General features: G+C 37.7%; 1 protein-coding gene across 2 annotated transcripts in view; it reads right to left on the bottom strand.

The window, feature by feature from the left end:
• The window catches only part of LOC145994890 (DDB1- and CUL4-associated factor 6-like), a 51,907-nt gene extending 29,493 nt beyond the window's left edge, over positions 1-22,414 (bottom strand). The window contains exons 1-8 of one of the 2 annotated variants that reach the window (XM_083131345.1): positions 21,858-22,414; positions 19,480-19,634; positions 18,138-18,255; positions 17,329-17,507; positions 10,970-11,105; positions 8,615-8,775; positions 7,643-7,817; positions 5,416-6,127 (exon numbers count right to left, since the gene is read on the bottom strand). In XM_083131345.1, the coding sequence (XP_082987471.1) occupies positions 5,416-6,127; positions 7,643-7,817; positions 8,615-8,775; positions 10,970-11,105; positions 17,329-17,507; positions 18,138-18,255; positions 19,480-19,634; positions 21,858-21,954 (1,733 nt within the window). In that variant the 5' untranslated portion in view covers positions 21,955-22,414. Of the gene's footprint in view, positions 1-5,415; positions 6,128-7,642; positions 7,818-8,614; positions 8,776-10,969; positions 11,106-17,328; positions 17,508-18,137; positions 18,256-19,479; positions 19,635-21,857 lie in introns of those variants that run through there. The other variant, XM_083131346.1, reaches the window with a different exon arrangement.
• Between the last annotated feature and the right edge of the window lie 315 nt (positions 22,415-22,729).

Below are 22,729 nucleotides of genomic sequence, written 5' to 3' on the forward strand. Positions count from 1 at the left end.
TTAACTTTTTTCCCACATAATTTCTAGGATATTTAGACACACATGAAAGCAGGCAGCGATCAGGATCACTCAGAGATAACAAGCGCTCGACCAACACTATTCAATCTACAACAAGCATCATCAATTGAATGATATCAAATGTCACCTCCTTCCTTCAAGAGAACCAGGGCACGAAAGGAAATGAAGTTTCTGGCTGCAGGAGTGGTCTTGGAGTGAAAATAAATGACTGTTTATGCTCCGCGAAGGCACAAGAAACACTTAAAACTTTTTTCTTATACTGTTGTAGATATGCTGGTTGGTTGATTTGGTATTTTAAGTCCACTTTATGCACAGTAAGGCTAATCGGGAATGGACCTAGAGTTTAAAGTGGGATCCGAACCACTACGTGTATCCACTGGGTATTGAACTTGGGACCCCTTGATTACAAGGCAACAACACTATCACTATGCCATGGGGGATGCCCTGTTGTGGATATGCATTGCATACTTTGCATACTCAGAATGCACACACCTCACAGTTAGTGCATTTCGCAGCGTTTACGAAATGGCACCCAACACTTTTGTGGAGACTAATTATCCTGGAAATTACGTAATTTTCACTATTTTCATTTACTTTGTACCAGTAATGTGTGAAAAAGTGGAGCTTGTGATTAAATGATGACAGTTAATATATCAGATCATGAATATTTCAAAACAAAAATTGGTAATTTGATGCATATCACTGCAGTGGACTACATGTACTTACATGATAATAGTAATGACAATATTACAAGTTTTAATTCTAGCAATTTCAATCAGTATAAGTATCTATGAGAACAGGTAATAGGCATTGGTAATGGTTCAAAGTATTATCGGCTCAGCCATATAAAATATACTATAACTTGGTGGTTCTGTGAGAGCAAGTTTTGTTCCCTAGTAGAGCTACAATTTTCATTTAATTTTTTGTAATTCATAATACTTCATGTATATACCACAAGTACCACATTTCAATGCATAATCGTTGCAAATTTAATGCCAAATTTTTTGACAAAAAGTGCAACTATTACATAAAGTTGTTTTTTTTTTTAAAAAAAAAAAAAGAAAGTTCCAGTATTTCTGGTACTTAAAAGTCATTTATTACTATGTGAACTGTCTTTGGTGCAAGATTAAGATGACTGTTAGATCTACGTTAAAATTTAATAGTCTATTTCTTCAAGACAGTTTGCAAACATGTTTCCAGTCTGATAAAAATCAATACATTATTTGTTGTTGATTATAATTGAAATATTACACATAAGATTATTTACAAAATGTAATTTTCACTGTCCAAAGATATCACTGGTTTGTTTACCTGATGAGCCGATGCTATGATTATGCGATGAAAGGATATAAACCAATTTTTGGACTGAACAGGGTGTGACGATTACCATATTTATCCATATAAAGTGCAACCTGGTTTTTGATAGGGAAAAGCAACAAACAATTATATCTTGTATGTAATGCGCAGTTCAATTCAGGTTCAAAAAAATTGCTTTTTTTAGTTGTAGGACATAAAACAGTTGCTATACATCATACCAATTCAATGAGTCACCTGCTGCTATGTGGACCAAGGGGAGAATATCATCTTGAGTATACAATGAATGAGTCACCCACCCACACCCTCTCCCCTCTCTCCCTCCACTGTGTTTAGCATCCTAAATCCTTCACTTCTGTAATAATCTTCTTTATTCTGTAGTAGAAGAAAGCGAGATCAAAATTGTGTTCTGGATTTGCAGTGCTCAGGAAGTTATTTTCTATTATTGTGACAGGAGGTGCCGCATGCTCGTATTCTGTCTGAATGGCACAGCACCGCATATCTCAGTGTTGCAAAACGTTCTGTTACAAAGTGAAAAATCATGGGAATGGCCATTTATAGTGTTTCTTTTATATATATTATTACTAAAGAAATCCAACCTGGTAATTTGTATTTGCGCCCGTTTATATACGAGGGTTATTTTTTTTAGTAAGGTCCGATTTTCAATAAAAACGAAGTAAGTAAATGTTTTCTTCAAAAAAAAACATTCATTTTCTGAATTTACATACACTTCTCTATTTTTCTACATAATTTAGTTGCCGGTTTAAACATATATCATAACGAACTATGAGTTTTTGGATACCCTCCTCATAGAACTCTGCCACCTGTGATGATAGCCAGTGCTTTAACATTTTTGACCCTCTACAACGAGGAAGGTGATGAGTTTTGTCATATCGTCACAGGAGATGAGACATGGGTGTCCCACGTGACTCCTGAGTCAAAACAACAATCGATGGAGTGGCGACACACATCATCGCCAGTCAAAGTGAAAGCAAAACAGACCCTTTCAAAGCGCAAGATCATGGCAACTATGTTTTGACACAAGCAACTTCCGTGGGTAACTGGCTATCATCACTGACGGCAGAGTTCTATGAGGAGGGTATCCAAAAACTTGTTGTTCGTTACGATAAATGTTTAAACGAGCAAGGGAATTATGTAGAAAAATAGAAAAGTGTATGTAAATTCAGAAAATACTTCCTTTTTATTGCAAAACGGACCTTACTTAAAAAAATAAGCCTCATATATGTGTTATATGCAGTGACATAGTGAAAACATGCGTGGTTTTAACCTTTTGTGTCCAAAGCATCTCGATCGAGATACCCAAATGTAACCCTCACGGTCCCAAGTGTCTCGATCGAGATGCTGTGTCAAGGTAGTAGTTTTTACGTTATAACTTTTCTATTTTTGGCTAGAATTTCGATTTTTTTTATATATATTGTTCCTAACACATGTATTTAACATAAATGTTTCTTGCACCTTTTTTTTTCTTCATGAAAATGGGGGGGAAAAGGCAGGGAAAGGGACGTCTCTTTTCAAGGTCAAATTTTTGCCAACAAAGGAAGATGGGCTTTGTTGTTCTAAAGCAATGCTTTTCACTCCCGCCTGTTAACTGCATTCCAAGGAAGATTGTTTATCTGTATCCGATGTCAAAATGAAAGTTTTCCGTGAGGGTGCAAGCAGGGGGAAGACTGGTTGTTGAATCTGCGTTGTGAGAATGCAATTTCGAAGCACGCTGAAGGAAATCTTTGTTTTTTAGCACAAGTGTCCACAAGTTTCAACACGGGTTACCCTAAAAATAGAATTTCAAGCAGCTGCAAGAATCGGCGTTCATTTTTCACTGCGTTCTAGCTTTTCGTCTGTGAATGTTGTGCGTATGTGTCCTTTTGTGCCCAAGTGCAAGTACATTTTTTTGGTGGTGACAATTTTTTAAAATCATTTTGGGGGGTTTTCTCCCTTCCCCCTCCATATATACGCCAAATTTGCATAAATTTTGCATTTTGTGCATTTTGAAATTCTTTTTTTCGGGGGGGACACCATTTTTTTAAGAAAAGTATTTCTGAGGGGATTTCCCCCCATTCCCCCTCCATATGTACGCCGAATGTGCATAAATTATATATCTGTGATTCATTCTGCGTACAACGATATATCTTTCATATCTCTAGGGCACTTAGTTTCTGAGCTATAGTCATTTCAATGTAACTCTGCAGTTCGCTCAATTCCGAAGCTTGAGACTGTGGCGTACAAGCCTTTCGTTTCAGGGGTACAACTCGCGTAATCTTGGTCATATGACAAAAATGAAAATACTTTTCTGTTTCTTACATGCCAGCGATAATTTCTATGTGCATTTTGAACTTTTCATATCCTTCTTTTCGGGGGAGGGGGGGAGAAACCCCTTATTTTCTTTAAAAAATATACATTTTTCAGGGGATTTCCCCCCTTTCCCACTCCATATGTATACCGAATGTGCATAAATTATATATCTTCTGTATCTGTGATTCATTCTGCGTACAATGGTAAATCGTTCTTATCTCCAGGGCAAATAGTCTCTGAGCTAAAGCCATTTCAAGGTACCACTGCATTTTGAAGCTTGAATTAGTGGCGTGCCGGCCATTCCTTTTGGGGGTACAACTCACGTTACATTGGTCATATGATAATAATGCAAATATTTATGTGTTCCTTACATGTCAGTGATCATTTCCATGTGCATGTCGACACTGTCATGTATTTTTTTCTTGGGGGGGCATTTTTCCCCCGAAATTTTGGAATCTTGAGAGTTAGCCCCCTCCCCACCACCACATATATGCCGAATTTGCTTAAATTTCATATAGTCTGAATCTCTGGTTCATTCCGCGTACAACGGTATATCACTCATCTCTCTAGGGCAATTAGCCTCCGATCTACACTCATTTACTTGAAACTCTGCATTTTGCTTAAAATCGGCTCGGGACCAAGGGGGTTACATGGGAAAATGGCCTTGGAACTCAAAAGGTTAATGTTCGCTGTCCAAATTATTCCGTTCATAATACACACCACAATTTTGGGGGGCAAAAAATTTTAGAAAAAGTGTGCATTATACAAAAGTAAATACAGTATGTGGTGGCAACCATTATGCAATGAAATACGGTATTTCATAAAGCCAGTTGAGTTGCAATACTCTTAATTAAACCAGGGTTTAAATCTATGACTCGAAAAACTTAACCAGTCCTATAAGGAAACATCATCTCTAGTTTCACCACCATCTCCGAGTATGACAAATGCTCTATAATATCTAATTTACTGAACTATATTACTATGAGACACTTGCCTCTTTGTTAGTGATTTTATAAATTGAAAACCACATGTCAAGGCCCTGAGAAATGCAGCATAAAACAAAAAAGTGGCATTAGAAATCTGTTACATGACTGCATATGCATATAATTAATAATCTAAAAATATAACACATTCCTAAAAACTAACACAGGAGAACAGTCCTCTCATCTCACTTTTCTACATTAGTATCAGAAATACTGCTTTAATTCACTCCACAGAATAAACCAGTTCAAGACTGAAGAAGTCACCACGAAGATGGCAAAACCTATTGCAGTGTTTGTGTTCTGGAGTACAAAAATTACAAGTGCAGAAGTGCTTCTGCTCACACAGAAATAATGAAGAGTTGTTGTTATAATGGAAAAATGAAAAATATTTATATGTGAGAGTGGATTAATGAAAAGTTTTGTGTGCAAGAGTGGAAAACTAAAAAGCGATTGGGTTCTAGTGAAAAATGAAAAATGCTATCCACAATGGAAACATTTTTTATAATCTGAAGTGGAAAAATGAAAAGTGATAATATTCTTCCACACAGTGCTTCCCCACTAGCATAATCACCTTGTAATCAAGGTGTCCCAGGTTCAATGCCCAGTGAAGGCACATTGCACAGTGGCTTGAATCCCATTTTAAACTGTAGGTCCAGTCCCAATTAGCCTATATGTGCATAAAGTGGACATGAAATCAAAATTCAAACTCAAACTCTTCCAAGTAATCACCAAGAAAATCTCATTTCAATATGACAACACCTTTATGGCCAGCTAATTAAGTAAACATTACCTTTCAATAAAGCCTTCTCTCATTGAGGACAGCTGATTCTGAAGACTGCTGATATCCTGAATCTCAGATTCAGAGGGACTGTCGTTAGTTGCAACATTTCCAGTTACTTCAGTCTGGGAATTTCCCTCGGGAGCTACCCCAGAGGTCTCTGGAAGCACACCTTCACTCTGAGATGATGAAGCACCCTGTTTGTCACTTTCTTTAGATACAGACGAATCGGCCAACTCAACTCTAGTCTGATCCGAAACTGATTGATCAACATTATTGCTAGATTGTGACGAATTGGACATCGTTGATAAATCTAGAACACTGTAAGTACTTTCGTTACTAACGGCAGCTGTACTTTGCACTGACGAGTCTGGGAGTTCGTTACTTGATGAAGCCACGTCCTCTAAATTGGGAGAATTTATGGTTAAGGAAGAGAGCTGAGGCACAGATTCCACTGCCTGCGGTCTAGCTGATCCTTCTTCTGTTTGGACAGTGGAAGCTTCGGCACTTGTCGTGTTTCCACCCTCCTGCTGCTGGGATGGCAACGTGGCACTTTCTGCTTCGCTGGAAGCATTCTCCGCCCGTGCCTCGTTTCCTTCTAAAGAATCTTCACCACCTCCACTCAGCGCTGCACGAGTAGCAGGGTCATTCAGCATTCTGGACAAGACGTCTGTCATTCGTTGCATTAGGGTTGCATGTAGAGTGGGTCGTGCTTGAGCAACTTCTAATAAAAAAAAATAAAAAAAGAGCAAAATTTAAATAATTAATTGAATATTGAAAAGAAAATGAGAATTTGAGTGTAGCATCAAAAGTGGGAGCTGTGTACGAAATAGATTCTATACTTGAAAACAATGAAACAGTTATATAAATATTAGGGCTGAGCCGACACCACTTTGAACCGATACTCTTACCGATTCCTGCTGATACCGGTACAGATTCTTGAAAATTGTAACAATTAAAAGTTGATCAAAATATTGATTAATATTAGTGGGTGCGTAGTCCACTCCAATTATAAGTATCAGTTTGTCAGAGCTTTTACTGTTCACATATAAAAAAATACATCAAAATATAAAAAAAATGTTATGTAATTACAAAATACAGTTTGCTCACATAATATTGGCACAAAATCAATTGAAATTCGAATTTTATGCAACTTTCAGGGTAATTAGACTCCGCAAAAGTATCGCGTGGCATTTTTGCGGACCCTCGAACAATCAAAATGCCGGAGAAGTATCGGCTATTATCGGTAAATACCAATACCACTGGTATCGACCGATATATTGACATCGGTAGTATCGGCACAGTCCTAATAAATATGCATTAGTTATGAACAGAAATTCATATTTACCAGTAAAGGTAAAGTTTCCCGTGCATATAGCACCCAGCCATGACTGCTCATATTTACCCAGAATATGGTAAAAAACTAAACTGTCGGGAGCCCAAAAGCTCATTCAGGGTCAAGGTATGCCAAGCAGATTGTCATTGGGTGACACATAGTCAGCATATCACATTCCACCTCAACTGTTTTCTAACAGTGTCCTGCTACTACTTCTTTTCAGATACCTTTCCAATTGTCCTCAACAACAAAATTTAGCTCCTCTCACAGGGGATCAAACCCAGGACTGCCTGCACTACAGGCAGAAGCACTAACTATTTGGCTATGTGGGAGCCTATTTAGATCCACAGAAAAGATGTGATGAAAGACAATGAAGAAGAATGTTCCATGCAGAAACAACGTTTCATCATATAAAATATTTGTACTGTTTACTATGCACTAAATTTTTAAGGTGGCAATGTGCATTTGCCAATATGTAGTGTAAGACATTATGTGATTTAATAAAAGAATTGAAAAAAAAAAACCAGTTTTCATGCATAGAGTCCTTAACTCTCAATCTTGCCATCAATGAGTCACAGCCTAAGCATAAGTTTTGTGTTTGTTCTTTCAACAATTTCACCAAATCATCCTTCAGTCTCTTTAATGAGATAAACCTAAAGAGGTAAGAAGAGTGATTTATCCAAACACCCCTAACACACTAGCACAACCCTAAACTTTTGCCAATACCCCTTAAAATTTTTCACGAAGGCCCAATGGTCATTTTGGGTCTAAATTACCCTTACACCCCTATAAATATGAACTAACCCATCTGACAGATGGAAAATTCTGGATAAACCCCTGTGTACAAAAGTAACATTCAATAACAAATACAAACCGAAAACTAAAGAAAAACACTTTTCTTACCTCCTGTTCGACCACCTTCCCTTTCAGGCCTAGCATCTGGACCGGTATCTGACCAATCTCCCCTCAAACGGAGTCGTTTCACTGGAGGTGGAGATTTTGAAGCAAGCTTCTTTAATTTGCCTTCTAACGTTGAACATCCTGCATGAAAAGCTTTTGGTTGTTTTCTTTCACACTCCTGCACAAAATAATGTAACAGAGATTAGTAATGAAGTTTCAACAGTGTATTTTGACATATCATACAAGACTATGTTTATAGAATGAAATATGCAGCTTACTATGTGGTAATGCCAATGCAGCTATGATGTGATGAACACGTAGAAAAAGACAGTGGATGGTTCCCATCCTGCCTTACAAAGAATGCAACTTTACACAATAACTGATATATACCAGGCACAATCCAAAAGTTCAGGAACTATGTTCATGATGTTCCTTACCACGATCACTTCAAACACTAATGCACAACCACCTTCAAAGTAATCCCCTTGGGCTACAGCGATGGTGAAGCTGTTGGCAGCAGTTCTGGAAGCCATGCAACCTCACGTAATGCCTCCTGCATTGCTGATCAGTTTCAGACGGGAAACAATGCTCCATTATGGTTTTCCATGTGGGGGTAAAAGGTAGAAGTCACATGGGGCTAAGTCCAGGGAATTTACCACTCGAATACTTTTGAGCGTTCCATTATAGAGTACATTGTTCTGAGTATAGTGTAAGTCTCCGATTGCATCTTTCACAAAATGCTGACAACATTTAATGTTTGTATGCTGCTGTTGAAAATTCATGTTTCTGTCTTACTGCTTGTGCTTTCATGAGTGCATGAAATCCCTGAATTTATGGATATTACCACATATATGCACCTACAACATAGATAGTAATGTTTTTAATGTTTTGAGCCGGATACTGCACTTTTTGTTTTGGTTGTAAAAAGAATATAAAACTAGGCATATAGTAATTCAAATGAATCAGTATACTTACTTTGACACTGAACAGATAGAGATAATCTGATGAGTAACTGACCAACAGCTCTTCTCCTTCAGGGCTGAAACTCAAAGAAGTTATTCTGTATGATCGGCCTTCAAAATCAGGCACAGTGAATGAACACAAGGGTTTAAGAGCACCACTGTGTGGGATTCCACCTGAAAAATAAACGTTTCAACTAATACACAGGTGTAACCTTCATTAATAAAAATGTACACTACTTCATGGTAATGCTAATGTAGCAAAACAAATGCATTATTAATATGTTACTTGCTACTTTTCTCTAAATATTTATGTAAAAATTAAACAATTGTAGGAGTTATTTATTGATGCAAATGATATAGCTTATTTGTACCACTACTGCTCCCCTGTGCTTTTGCAACATGCCATGTAGGCATATAGGGGGTGTGGAGTTAGGTCACGGCAGAAGGTGGGGGTGATGTGATGAGCACCATGCCCTGGCCACCTTTACCCCCCCCCCTGTTTCCTCCAGGTACCCACTTTATACGATCCTGGGTGGGTGCCGGTATTCTTGAACAGGTGGAAAAAATAATGGTTATTCCCTGCCGGGTCTCTCACATGGTGGTCAGATGCCATAACAACCGCGCTACCATGGCTCACTTTTATTTCTACCACCAGGTAAACAAAAATGGTAAGGTCAGAAGGAAACTGAAGAAAATGGACTTCATTAAAGCACCATTCTAGCATTCATCTGGAGTCACTGCGGAATATGAAATATATTGGAAAGTTACGTGAAGATTATGACCAAACCAGGAACTGAATCTGGTTCTTTGGCATTCCATACCAATGCTCACCCAGTAATCTAACAAGCCAACCTCTGACCTCTTCATAGTGTCCACAAATAAGACCCCTGTAATGTTATTTTGCCCATTACAAGCATATTACAAATCAATAGTTCCCTGATAGTTTTTTGGCATGGAATGACAAAGACCCATGTTCAATCCCTGCTTCACCCAAGATTTCATTGCAATGCATACTCTGTTTGCCATAATTTAGTTTTTGTGACTAGTTCAATTGAAAAATAAGTGAGCTTCAAATGTAGGTGGGACAACAGTTCTGTTTGGTCTGGTAGGCAAAAAATTAACTTTGGATTGGCAAAGGATATCTTTCAAATGTCTACACCTTTTTGTGTGTGTGTGTGTGTGTGTGTGTGTAGTTTCTTTTAAAGCCCTTCTCTGTTTTCCTGTGTTTCTATTCTCACTTTTGATAAAGGGTAGACAATTCAAGCATGAAAATTTTGCAGATTCTGATACAGAATCTATATCAAATTTACAGATAAAGACAATCTACCAATTCAACGTAAAATTGTAAATGTTCCTTTATTTATGTACGTAACCAGGTGACTGAAATGTGTTTTGCTTTGAAAAAAAAACAGCAATACTGACATTTACTTTACAAAACTTATGAATTATATGTTTATGAAGATAAAAATTAACAAAATGAAAATCTTGCACTAAATTACATGCTCTTTATAGATTATTAAACTGGTAAAAATACTAGTAATTTTACTGACAAATCGATATGTCTACACCAGTAGAGTACTATATGTCTGGAAACTAAATGCTTAGCTGATGACAACGTTTCAAGTACAAAAAATTTTAAGACCAAATAGTATGAATTGCACATGTCATTCACCCTTCAAGTTCTCTGAGTCATATATTGCTTTTCTGGAGGTGATGTCTAAATAATGTGTGCCAGAAAGACTTCCGTAGAAAGTAAAGAGTTATAGTAGTCTCAAATAGAGCCCCCAAAATTTCAGCTTTGAAACAGCACTCTGAAGAATTGGGGAGCTACTTGAAAAAATAAGTAATGGGCTCCAGTCTTGAAAGCCAGAAAACAATGAGGATGATACTTGATGCACTAACCACATGTCACCCAATGAAAAAGCCACTCTGGCAGGCCTTGGCCCTTAGAGGGCTGTGGAGCGTGGAATTTAGTTTTATGCTACTATACCTAGGTAATGTAGAAGCTCTAGGTGAGTGATTTGTGCTACGGATTCACAATCTGAAGGATGTGGGTTCAGGGAAACCACCCCCCCCCTCATACCTTTTTACCCATCCAATCAAAATTCCAGATGAACTTTGTCAAGTTTTGCATTACGTTCACTTTATACATAGATGGGCTAATTGGGACTGAACCTACAGTTTACGGTGGGATCCAAACTACTGCGTGTCTCCACCATGGATCAAACCTGGAACCCCTGGATTACAAGGCTACAGCCTTACCACTATGCCATTGGGGAGGCCCTATAATTCCAGTTGACATTGAACATCTGTGCATACTGAATGAGTCAAGTACTTTGTAATAATCACAGTATAAGTGGCAGCTTACCTGAGGCTTTCGTACCCAGCATGCGTCTGTCAAACATCCTCACTGTACTGTCAGAGCATCCAATAGCCAAGTGGTATGGAATAGTTGGGTTTACTGACAAAGCAGTTACAGCTCTTTGGCAAGATATCATTATATCCTAAGAAGAAAAATGGAATGAATTACTCAGTGAAAAAGAAAAACATTACATTTCATTATCAGGAGTTGAAAACAGTTGGCATCCACATAAAAGAGACTTCCTTCTGCACATTCTTTGAAGGATTGATTAATTTCGAAGATCCAGTGCATGCAGGCATCATGCATGTACACAGTGCGGTTCATAAGTTCCCGTATTGAATTTTTTTGCAGCCTTCCCATTAACACCATCTAGCGGATGACTGTTGTACTACGTAGTTTGAACCCTTTCGAACAGCCATGCTGGGAGGCATCAGTCTAGTAGTAGTTGAAGACTGAAAACATCTTATATTACCTGTTGTTGTGTGTGTGTGTCAGACTCGGGAGATGGACGAGGAGGATGAACAGTGGGTAGCAATTAAATTTTGCTGCAAAGCTGAATTTTCAGTGACAAAGACATTGGAACTGATTCAGAAGGCGTAAGGTGAGTCAGCACTGATTCGGACAACCATTTTTGAGTGGCACAAACGTTTTCGTGAGGGTCGGGAGACAGTGAAGGACGACGATCGCAGTGGTCGGCCAACAACGACTCGGACCAACGAGAACATCGCAGCTGTCACTAACTTGATTAACCTTTTGGATACCAAGCATCTCGATCGAGATACCCAAATGTAAGCCTCACGGTCCCAAGCGTCTCGATCGAGACGCTGTGTCAAGGTCGTAGTTTTTATGTTATAACTTTTCTATTTTTGGCTAGAATTTCGATTTTTTTGTTTATATTGTTCCCAACACATGTATTTAACAGCAATGTTTTTTTTTTGCATTTTTTTTTGTCTTCATGAAAATGTAGGGGGAAAGGCAGGGAAAGGTGGGGAAAGGTGGGGAAAGGCGGGGAAAGGGACTTCTCTTTTGAAGGTCAAATTTTTGCCGACAAAGGAACACCAGCTTTGTTGTTCTAAAGCAATGCTTTTCACTCCCGCCTGTGAACTGCTTTCGAAGGAAGCTTGTTTATCAGTATCCGATGTCAAAATGAAAGTTTTTCGTGAGGGCGCAAGCAGGGGGTGGGGGAGGGGGAAGACTGGTTGCTGATTCTGGGTTGTGAGAATGGAATTTCGAAGCACGCTGAAGGAAACCTTTGTTTTTTTTAGCACAAGTGTCCACAAGTTGCGACAGGGGTTACCCTGCATTGTCTAAAAATAGAATTTCAAGCAGCTGCAAGAATCGGTGCTCATTTTTCACTGCGTTCTAGCTTTTCGTACGTGAATGTTGTGCATAGGTGTCGTTTTGTGCCCAAGTGAGAGGACATTTTTTGGGTGAAGTGACAATTTTTTAAAATAATTTTTGGGGGTTTTCTCCCTTCCCCCTCCATATATATGCCAAACTTGCATAAATTTTTAATTTTGACATTTTTTTCCGGGGGGGGGGAACACCATTTTTTTTAAAGAAAAGTATTTTTGAGGGGATTTCCCCCCCTTTCCCCCTCCATATGTATGCCGAATGTGCATAAATTATATATCGTCTGAATCTGTGATTCATTCTGTGTACAACGGTATATCTTTCATATCTCTAGGGCATTTAGTTTCTGAGCTATAGTCATTTCAAGGTACCGCTGCATTTTGAAGCTTGAATCAGTGGCCATTCCTTTTGGGGGTACAACTCAAGTTACATTGGTCATACGACAATGATGCAAATATTTTTCTGTTTCTTACATGCCAGCGATAATTTCTATGTGCATTTTGAACTTATCATATCCTTTTTTTCAGGGGGGGCGGGCGAAATCCCATTTTTTTAAAGATAAAAAAGTATTTTCAGGGGATTTCCCCCCTTTCCCCCTCCATATATATGCCGAATGTGCATAAATTATATATCGTCTGAATCTGTGATTCATTCTGCGTACAACGGTATATCTTTCATATCTCTAGGGCATTTAGTTTCTGAGCTATAGTCATTTCAAGGTACCGCTGCATTTTGAAGCTTGAATCAGTGGCATGCCGACCATTCCTTTTCGGGGTACAACTCAAGTTACATTGGTCATATGATAATAATGCAAATATTTTTGTGTTCCTTACATGTCAGCGATCATTTCCATGTGCATGTCAACACTGTCCTGTACTTTTTTCTTGGGGGGAGGGTGGGGGAACCAATTTTTTTTCCGAAATTTTGGAATTTTGAGAGTTAGCCCCTCCCCCCGCCACATATACACCGAATTTGCATAAATTTCATATAGTCTGAATCTCTGGTTCATTCCGCGTACAATGGTATATCACTCATCTCTCTAGGGCAATTAGTCTCCGATCTACACTCATTTAATTGAAACTCTGCATTTTGCTCAAAATCGGCTCGGGACCAAGAGGCTTACTTGTGAAAATGGCCTTGGGACTCAAAAGGTTAAAGAGGATCGGAAAGTGACGTCTCAGATGATAGGAGAAACACTAAACATCCCCAAAAAAGTGGTTTTGCGGATCTTGCATGAAGATTTGAACAAGCAGAAGCAGTGTTCAAGATTTGTTCCACATGCTCTGACAAGGGAGCAAATGGACGATCGAGTTGAGTCTTGTCAAGACATGTTATCCATGATTGACCGTGACGAGAACTTTTTAGACAAGATTATTACTGGTGACGAGACTTGGTGTTTTGCCTACGATCCTGAAACAAAACATCCGAGTTCCGAATGGGTCGGTAAAACATCCCCAAGACCGAAAAAACTGCACTTCCAAAAACCAAGGGTGAAGACTATGTTCATCGTGTTTTTCGATAGCAGTGGCGTCGTTCACAAAGAATTTGTGCATCCAGGTAGATCAGTAAATAAGGAATTCTATCAGGAAGTGTTAAAAAGCTTGCTAGCTCGAATCCAACGAGTTCGCCCAGACCTCTTCACCTCTCGTGATTTTTTCCTGCTGCACGACAATGCCCTGGCTCATTCAGCAGCAATAAATCGCCAGTTCCTCGCTGAAAAGTAAGCCTCCACATTACACCATCCACCTTATTCACCAAATTTGTCACCTCCAGACTATTTCCTCTTCGCAAAACTGAAAATGCACCTGAAGGGTTCAAGATTCGACTCGATTGAGAAGATCCAGAAGGCTGTGACCAACAACTTGAAGATACTTCCGAAAGAAGACTTTTCTGAGGCTATGAAGAGATTGAAAACTCGTGCTGAGCAATGTATCGCATCAAATGATCCTATTTTGAGTAAATAGTCAAAACACATACGCCTATGACTTTGTTATTGCCTTGGTCTGGGAACTTATGGACCACACTGTGTATGTAGATAATGCCAAGTGTCAACCTTAGGACGTTAACCTCAATAAAGCTGACTGTGCACAATTCAACATTGTGTTCAACACCTAACAAAATCAAAAACTGACAGCCACTAAAAAATGTTCTTATTGGAATATCGAAGAAAAATTTGAAGAATTCACAATTTATATAAAGATGGCAGTGCAGGTGGCACAACAGATATATATGTAGTTTTTCATTTTGTTAATTGAAAATGAAAAACAAGGAATATTTTATCTTAAGGCTGGTTCTTGAAATTATCATCACATCACTGCTTTAATTTGTATTCATGTCCAGATATTATTAGAATAATTAAATCAAGAAGACTTAGGTGGGCAGGCCATGTGGCACGAATGGGAGAGGAAAGAGGAGTTTACAGGATTCTTGTTGGGAAACCAGATGGTAAGAGACCTGTAGGAAGGCCAAGACGAAGATGGAGGGACAACGTTGAGATGGACCTAAAGGAAATCGGTAGGGATGGAAAAGAGTATATAGATCTTGCTCAAGATAGGGACAGATGGAAGGCCTGTGTTACTGCAGCCATGAACCTTCGGGTTTAAGAAGGCTAGAGAGTTAGTTAGTTATTCTTTGCTGTATAATTGCAATTAAATAAATACGAACAACAATGTTCCACCACTCATCCATTCCTTTCTCACAAGTCCCAATCTCACGTATAAATATTAAGCTTTTTCTTCCCTCTTCACCACAGAATAAAAATAACATTCTGTGCTTTGACACTTTCTTGTTGATAATCAATTTCCCTGCTCTGATTGGTCAATATTTTTAAAAGGCTATATTTAGAACCAAATAAATAAGAATTCTTGAATATTGGTCTTGAACACAAGGAGAGAAAAAAATGTGCTTGGATGTCACTTCCCTCAGAAATACAATTCAACGTGTTGTTCGAAGATCATTTCATCATTCACTGACGGCTTATCACAATACAAGCCTTGCTTCAAACGTGAGATGGCTTGTGCAGGACAGTTCAGTCTTATCTGTATTAAAATTAGGACCCTCACAAAATGCCACATAGCATGAAATAAAAGGGCCCAAAGTTTTAGTGAATGTTTACCACTTATTCTTATGATGATGATTAATCAAAGCAAAGTTGATAGCCGTTTCTGGCATTTTATTTTTGTGCTACATTGTGTTTTGTATTAATATTCGTATATAGTAAAAGGTAAGAAACCCAACTCAGGATAAATCAACAACAAAGTTGACATCTATCTTGCAATCAACTACCTAGCCCTCTAGCAAGTGTACAGGAATGGTGAAGACACCGCAGGTTTGAAGAATGAGGTTGAATCCTATAGGTGAGCAATCACCACCCAGAAGGCATGTCACTTCTGTTGGGGAAACATCTTAATAGTCTGGTATATTTTGATTAAAAGTTATTTTCTTTTCAGAACATCCAATAAACTCTAATTATGCTCAATATCAGTAACACTCTCGGTAACTCATAAATAGATTGAGGATCCATGTGCAAATACACATTTTTATTGAAAGGGCATACTTCAAAACTAATTGTGTTCTTATACGTTGTGACAAAGTCCATACAGCTTTCCTAGTGAATGCATATTTTAGTAATTTTTGCCACAAATGCATATTTTGTTTTATTTTTCATGTAAAGTGCACATTTTCAACATTTTGTCTAGATTGTTACCTCTTCGTAGCCAATTAAAAGATTCTTCAAGTTGGAAAGTAGTTTGTATAACTATTCAAAAATGTATCTCCTCAATTAATCAAAGCAACCAACCACCATGTGGATGAAATCAAGGTCAATAAGTCACCAGACAGTGACATGTATACAGATGGAAAAGTCATATTTTGTACTGACTGTTAAAAAGTGATGAGAATACATATTTATCTCATTTTTTGGCTGAAATAAAGGGACAGTATATAATGCTCCCAATATGAAATTCACTCCTGTTACATCATGCAAACAAGTGCATACAGATAAATGACTGTTGTAAGTTTTGAAAGGGTTCCTGCGTAGCCAAGTGGTTAACACACTCACCTTTGGTGCGAACGGTCCTGAGTTTGATTACCGATGGGAGCCCCAAAAATTTCAGCATGGGAAGCTACTTGAAAAGAAGTAGCAGCAGGCTCCGGTCTCAAAATCCAGAAAAAAACAGCGGCGATGGGACCCGATGTGATGATTACGCATCACCCAATGAAAAGCCACTCTGGCAGGCCTTGGCCCTTCGAGGGGCTGTTGCGCCACGGAGTTTAGTTTTTAGTAAGTTTTGAAAAAAACTTAGTTGAATACTGCAACATGAATTATTGCAGGTATTCCAGATGTGAGACCCTGAAATTTTGTATGTTGACCCAGCTACTTGAAAAGAAAAAGTAGCAGGTTCCAGTTTCGAACCCCAGAAAACAGTGGCAATAGGACTCAATCCATTGACCATGTGTCATCCAATGAAAAAAACTATGGGAGGTCCTGGCCCTCAGATTTCAGATGGAGTCTGGCTTAGTTTTATTCATGGTCTAGCATAGCAAACGCAGTTAATGTATTGCACAGGTAAACAAAACTTTACCTACACAATTATTGTAAGTAGTTTTAATAAAATGTTTCTGGTACAAGTGGATAGTTTACACATAGAGTCTTGTGTGTAGCAGTCCTATTTTTTCTTCATTATTCTATAGGATAATGTAGAATTGTTCTCATAATTGCTGTCCATGTTCATTTTCATTTTGCAAAATTATGAAGCTTTCATAGCATATTTGCATGCAAATTTGGCTAGTTTATATTCTCAGTCTACTCATGATTAACAACTGTGCATTCCTCTATATTCATAACAATAATAAAAATAGCAATAAAAATAAAGTACAAATTTAATTTTCATTCATTAGAGCACAAAAATAATTTTAATTGTAACCTTCTAACAAGTATGCTGGAGTCTTAAAAATTAAACAAACTGCATCTAAACTTTACTAAATCACACTCAAACAACAAAAGAAGTTACCTCCTTACATTCTTGCTTGTTGCACTTATTTTTTACTCGTAAATCAAACCATCGAACAGTGCCATCCTCACCACAACTAAGGAAGGTGTTAGGATCATCAGGAACAGTCATCACTTCATACGTGGTTCCTGAATGGCAATTGAACTGGTTGTAAAATGTTTCTTCCTTTTTACTCAGGTCTGAAAAGTACAATTTTATGCTATTAAACAAACTATATGCAAATTTCCATTATTTTATTGCAGCTTCATCAATTTCAAGCTACATGATGTAGTGATGTCATAAAGTGCATCCTTTTTAAATTATATTATTGCGATCGTGATTTTGGTTATCGTTATATTGTCTACCTCTTTTGTTTCATTGTGAGGATTGGAATGAATGGTGAGCACAAGAAAGATTACACATACAGGAATGCTCATGTCGTAGACAATACTTCAAACTCAAGGACCAGTTACAATTAGCCTATCCATGCATAAAGTGGATTTAAAACAAACTGACTTTGACAAATAAACCTACATGATGATTACATGCATATTTCACATGAGAACTTCAAACATTTGTTTACAGCACACATAAAACTGAATGGTGTAAACAAGTAATATTCTACAATGTCCACAGTTACCAATGGAAACTAGAATAAAAGAGCTATATATCAGTTTCACCCAGAGCAAGTTTTTATTATTAAACTTCATATCCTACTTATTTGCCATTGTGAGAACAAAATTAATACTAAGCACTAAAATACATTGTTGTAGCTACAAGTAATGTTTAAATTGTAATACAACTCTAAAATCATATTCTCAGTATCTTACCTGTATACAAAATGATGCCATCACCAGAGCATGAGATGATCCTATAATCTCCACTGTTTGGCAGAAATTTAGCACTAAATATATTCGCTCTGTGGCTTGTTTTATGGTCAGTTAAAACCTGCAAGACAAATAGAAAGACTTTTTAACTGTAGAAAATAATAGGAAGGTGCAAGTAAGTGATAAATACTCACTGATAATTGAATTTAGATGGCTGGCACATTTGTAATAGTTTCATTATGAACCTACAAAGTGTAATTAGCAAAAATCCAAGAGAACTTTATCATGTTGCTTTATTGGGACGAGAAAGGTAAAGTTTATAGGGGCTGTTGACCCACTGTACCCTCTCAAGAATTGCATTGAATTCTTGTATTAACCAAAATATTTCGATGTTTACATAATATAAAATTGATTCCAGAATGCGGAAAACACAACTAACAGAGATAATTGATCTCAAATTATGGCCTTCATAAGTAAAAGCCTACCGTTTCGGAGTACTTTCATTGGTTTTTATTAGTAAAAACCATTTGTATGCACACTTAAATAGCAAAAGAACATGCCAAAAATTGCTATGACTCCCAAACCTAACACTGTAAAATGATAGCTGCTGGTTGTGGAATGCTACATTCACTTGCACGAAGTCTTCAGGCTTTTCTGCTTCACGTTAAGGTAACAAATGTACTTTACTTCACAATAAAACAGATTTCTGTGAGCTAAAAACAATGGAAAACATTCGTAAACAACATAATCTTCGAAAAGCATGCAAAATATTTCACTTTCTCAAGGGGGTACAGAGGGTCAAGGGTACCAGTTTATAATCCAGGAAATTGTGAAATTCGAGTTTAAAATCCGGGATCACAGTATGATCAAGTGGGACATTCTCCCTCTGTATTCTTTTTCTGACTATTGAATTATGGAAATATCTGACATGTGTTTATGTTATCTGACACACTACATTTGGAAAGCATGGTAATTCTGTTTTAATGCACAGTTTTCTGAAGTTACAAGTGGTATTTATAACTGGTTAGAAATTTCACCATGGTTCATAAAAACAAAGGTTAGGAGGATAAATGAATAAAATTCTAATCAACCTTGTTAATAAGCCACATGCTTAACACACCTCACCCTATACAGTTTAAGAATGAAAAAACTATTAGATAATAAATAAATAAAAAACTTGAGTAGAATACACAAGTAAAAATACCTAGTCGACCCTAATGTGCCTTGATCAACAATTACCAACTACTAAATCATGCTTTTGGTAATAAATGTGTAGAAGATTGTCCAATCATGTCAAACTGACATTATTTTAGTGCCATGCATGCATTTCTACATGCACACTTACTTTGTAAGAGTACCCATTTGTCACAACCAGATGCTGGTCATCCGATCCAGACAATATGTATTCTCCAGTCGAATTCCAACATATTGTGTTCACACAGCCATTGTGTACGGGAAGTCTCTGCATTAGACGTAATCTCTGGATAAGGTCTAAGCTTCCTACGAAAGAAACACATGTAAATGGAAGTATCGTCCATGTTATAATGACAAAAAATGTTTGTACATGAACTGCAATCAAAGAATATGTAAACTGTATTTAGAAAAAAATATACAAGGGTTGTTCAAAAAGAAACTGAACTTTACAAAATGGAGAAAATGGTAATATACACAAGCTATTTGCATCTGTATCCTTCAAAGAACTCCCCTCCACTGTTCACACACCACTCCCAGCATTTCTTCCAGTCCTAGAATCCCTGCTGGAACTCAAGTTTTGGAATGACCTACAGGTTTCATAGCAAATTCTGCTTGATCCCTATTGTCTGGAAACTGTGATCTTTGATGGTTGATTTAACTTGGGGAATAGGGAGAAGTCTGCTGGTGCCAAATCAGGGGAGTAGACCTGTTGTGGTACAATGGGCATCTGGTTTTTTGCCAAAAACTGCTGGACAACGGATGAGCACATGCATTATTGTGATGAACCATCCAGGATTTGTTCTGCCACATCTCTGGCCTATCGTGCCACATCCTTTCTCGTAATAGTTGCATGACGTGAACGTAGAATGTTGCATTCACTGTGGAACCATGCAGCCAAATGGACAATCCCCTGATGGTTGAAGAACATGATCAACATTACTTTAACATGGGATCTACTCGTTCTCGATGGAGGTTCGACCCGATCTGAAACGTCTGTACCATTTGTAACACTGTTCGACTTAAACATTCCTCGTAACAGGCTTCATGTAACAATCGTACATCTCTTGAAAGTTTTCTGCAATTTCACACATACTCCTGCTCTTCCAGTTCCTTCATGGCAGGGAACTGAATATCACCCCAGGCACTCAACGCGATCCACTGTGTTATTGCAGTTAGCAACAGCTTTGAAACTGGGCCAAGGTAATAACTAAGGACAATGCTAGGCACCACCACTGTTGGTCCTCTTCAATCAATTTATGGTAACAGTTCGTTATATCGGAGACACTTTTCTTCAAATCTACAGGAGAAACTACTTACGGAAATCAGTTTCTGTAGCATTGTCGAAGTTCTTTGAGGTATTTTCTTTCATCTTGAAATCTATTTCAGCCGGAAATCAATTCCCGTTGCTTCAATTTAAGCGAAAACGTAACCACGCCATTTTTTAACTATGTTTGCCTAACCTAACCTACCGTGAATAGTCCGTGGAGCTATCCGGGAATGGTTTTTGGGGCAATTCGTGGATGGATGGTTATACGATCCCAAATGGTTTTTGGGGTTTTGCGTGAATGGTTTGTGCCCACTCCTTCTTGCCCGTTTACGTCTTTCTTGCGCACTCCTTCTTGCCTGTTTAAAAAAACCGTGCTAGCAGACAGCCGGCGCTCCAGCATCCGTAGGATAAGTAAGTTTTTCTTTTTACACTTTCTGTCACTAACCATTCACGGGAATGAGGTATGTCTACGAGGTAAGGTTAGGCCTGTTAGGTTAGGTTCCATTAGCACTCATTTCACCCCTAAATATGTGCTTCATCATCGAAAAATGTCCTCAGTACATTCAATTACGCATATCCGGACAACATCGGTTTTTCTCGATTTACTCCTCCAGGAAATTTTTCCTCGCTTTGGGATTTACGTTGTTGAATTCCTTATAAAATAAGCTTTCCAACGATATATGACACATATTCCTTAGGAAAAGGACGTAAACTAGTCTTACCAAACTATACAAAATGAGTTTGGTTTCTTTTTGAACAGGCCTTGTATAAAGTTGACAACCCAAGTCATCTCTCTCTAATGATACTATTGTTCCATAAATAGTTTCTGAATACTTAATACTCTCTCAAACAGTATCAATTACTTAACCACCATGAAAAGACTAGTAAACACTAATCTCTTTCATCATACAATTTATGAATTTGTGTGCACATGTGCCTGTGGCAAGCGTACTGGTTATTTTTTTTTTTCAATTTGTATTTTTTATTAAAAAGTGTATGTTTAAAATTTCCCCCCAATTTATTGCTTCCTTTTATGTGGCAAACAAGAATATATTATCAACAAATATTGGTCGGAAATTAGTTTCCTACAATTCCCTTACCAAGAAAAATTTTCATGATTTTGTTGGGTTGCATTAATTAGAAGTTTGGAAAATCTACAGAAAGTTGAGTGGCATGAGAATAATCTGCCGGAACAGATCAAAATAAAGCAATCTATAAATACAGTCTAGGTAAAGAAAGTACCCTGCACCATGCTTACTTACTTTTGCTTCTATTATATAATTTAACACGCGTAGTGTCATTGTATGGTTGTTGATAAATGTCACGAAATAAACTATATTTGCGTTTCATATTCTCCATGGATTTTCTTCTACTGCTACACTATTAGACGACTTCCTACGTTATATGTTGCACCGCTCCTCGACAGTTATCGAATTGGCACTTCCATTTGCATAGTTTCCGAATAAAACAAGAGGTCACCTTCTTCCTACTTTTAACACAAGCTATTCATTGCTACAAATTTCTGAAGAATCCAAGCACGTACGCACATTCACACATCTGCAATTATCGTTCACTTCGACTTCTTTTTTTATCCATGTTTGACAGGACCTCTTTCCAACAACTAAACAAAACTCCTGTTTGTGTTTACATCTCATTACAAATGCAAACCCGCAGTATTACAAACATTACACGTGCATCCTTCTGAAGATCAGAAAAAAAATCATATTTGCAAGAAAACATGCATTATCCGCATTGAAGATTTCGTTCAATTTTAATCTTCAGCCTTTTAAATGGTGCATTCGAAGAATTCACTGACAGATGGACAGGGCAGAAAATAAAATAAGACCAACAAAAACAAAAATGTACCTAATTTATACAGCACGATCAGGCGAATTAAAAAAATATTGACAAAATTTATTGGAATTTAATATATTCATAGCATACGTGTAAATAGAGAAAAAGTGTATCTTTTAGGGTAAAATTGAAAGAAAACATTATATGTAGGGAAAATATGATTTTCATCACGGTTACCAGTGGCAACGCCAGGGTGGAGAGGGGCGGACATCTTGCATTCGACTGATCCCGTCCAATTTGCAAAAAAGTAAAAAAAAGAAAAAGCAGACAAATATTCTTT

Source organism: Lepisma saccharinum, chromosome 11 (assembly GCF_977018435.1).
Source record: "Lepisma saccharinum chromosome 11, izLepSacc3.1, whole genome shotgun sequence".
NCBI classification, from domain to species: Eukaryota; Metazoa; Arthropoda; class Insecta; order Zygentoma; family Lepismatidae; genus Lepisma; species Lepisma saccharinum.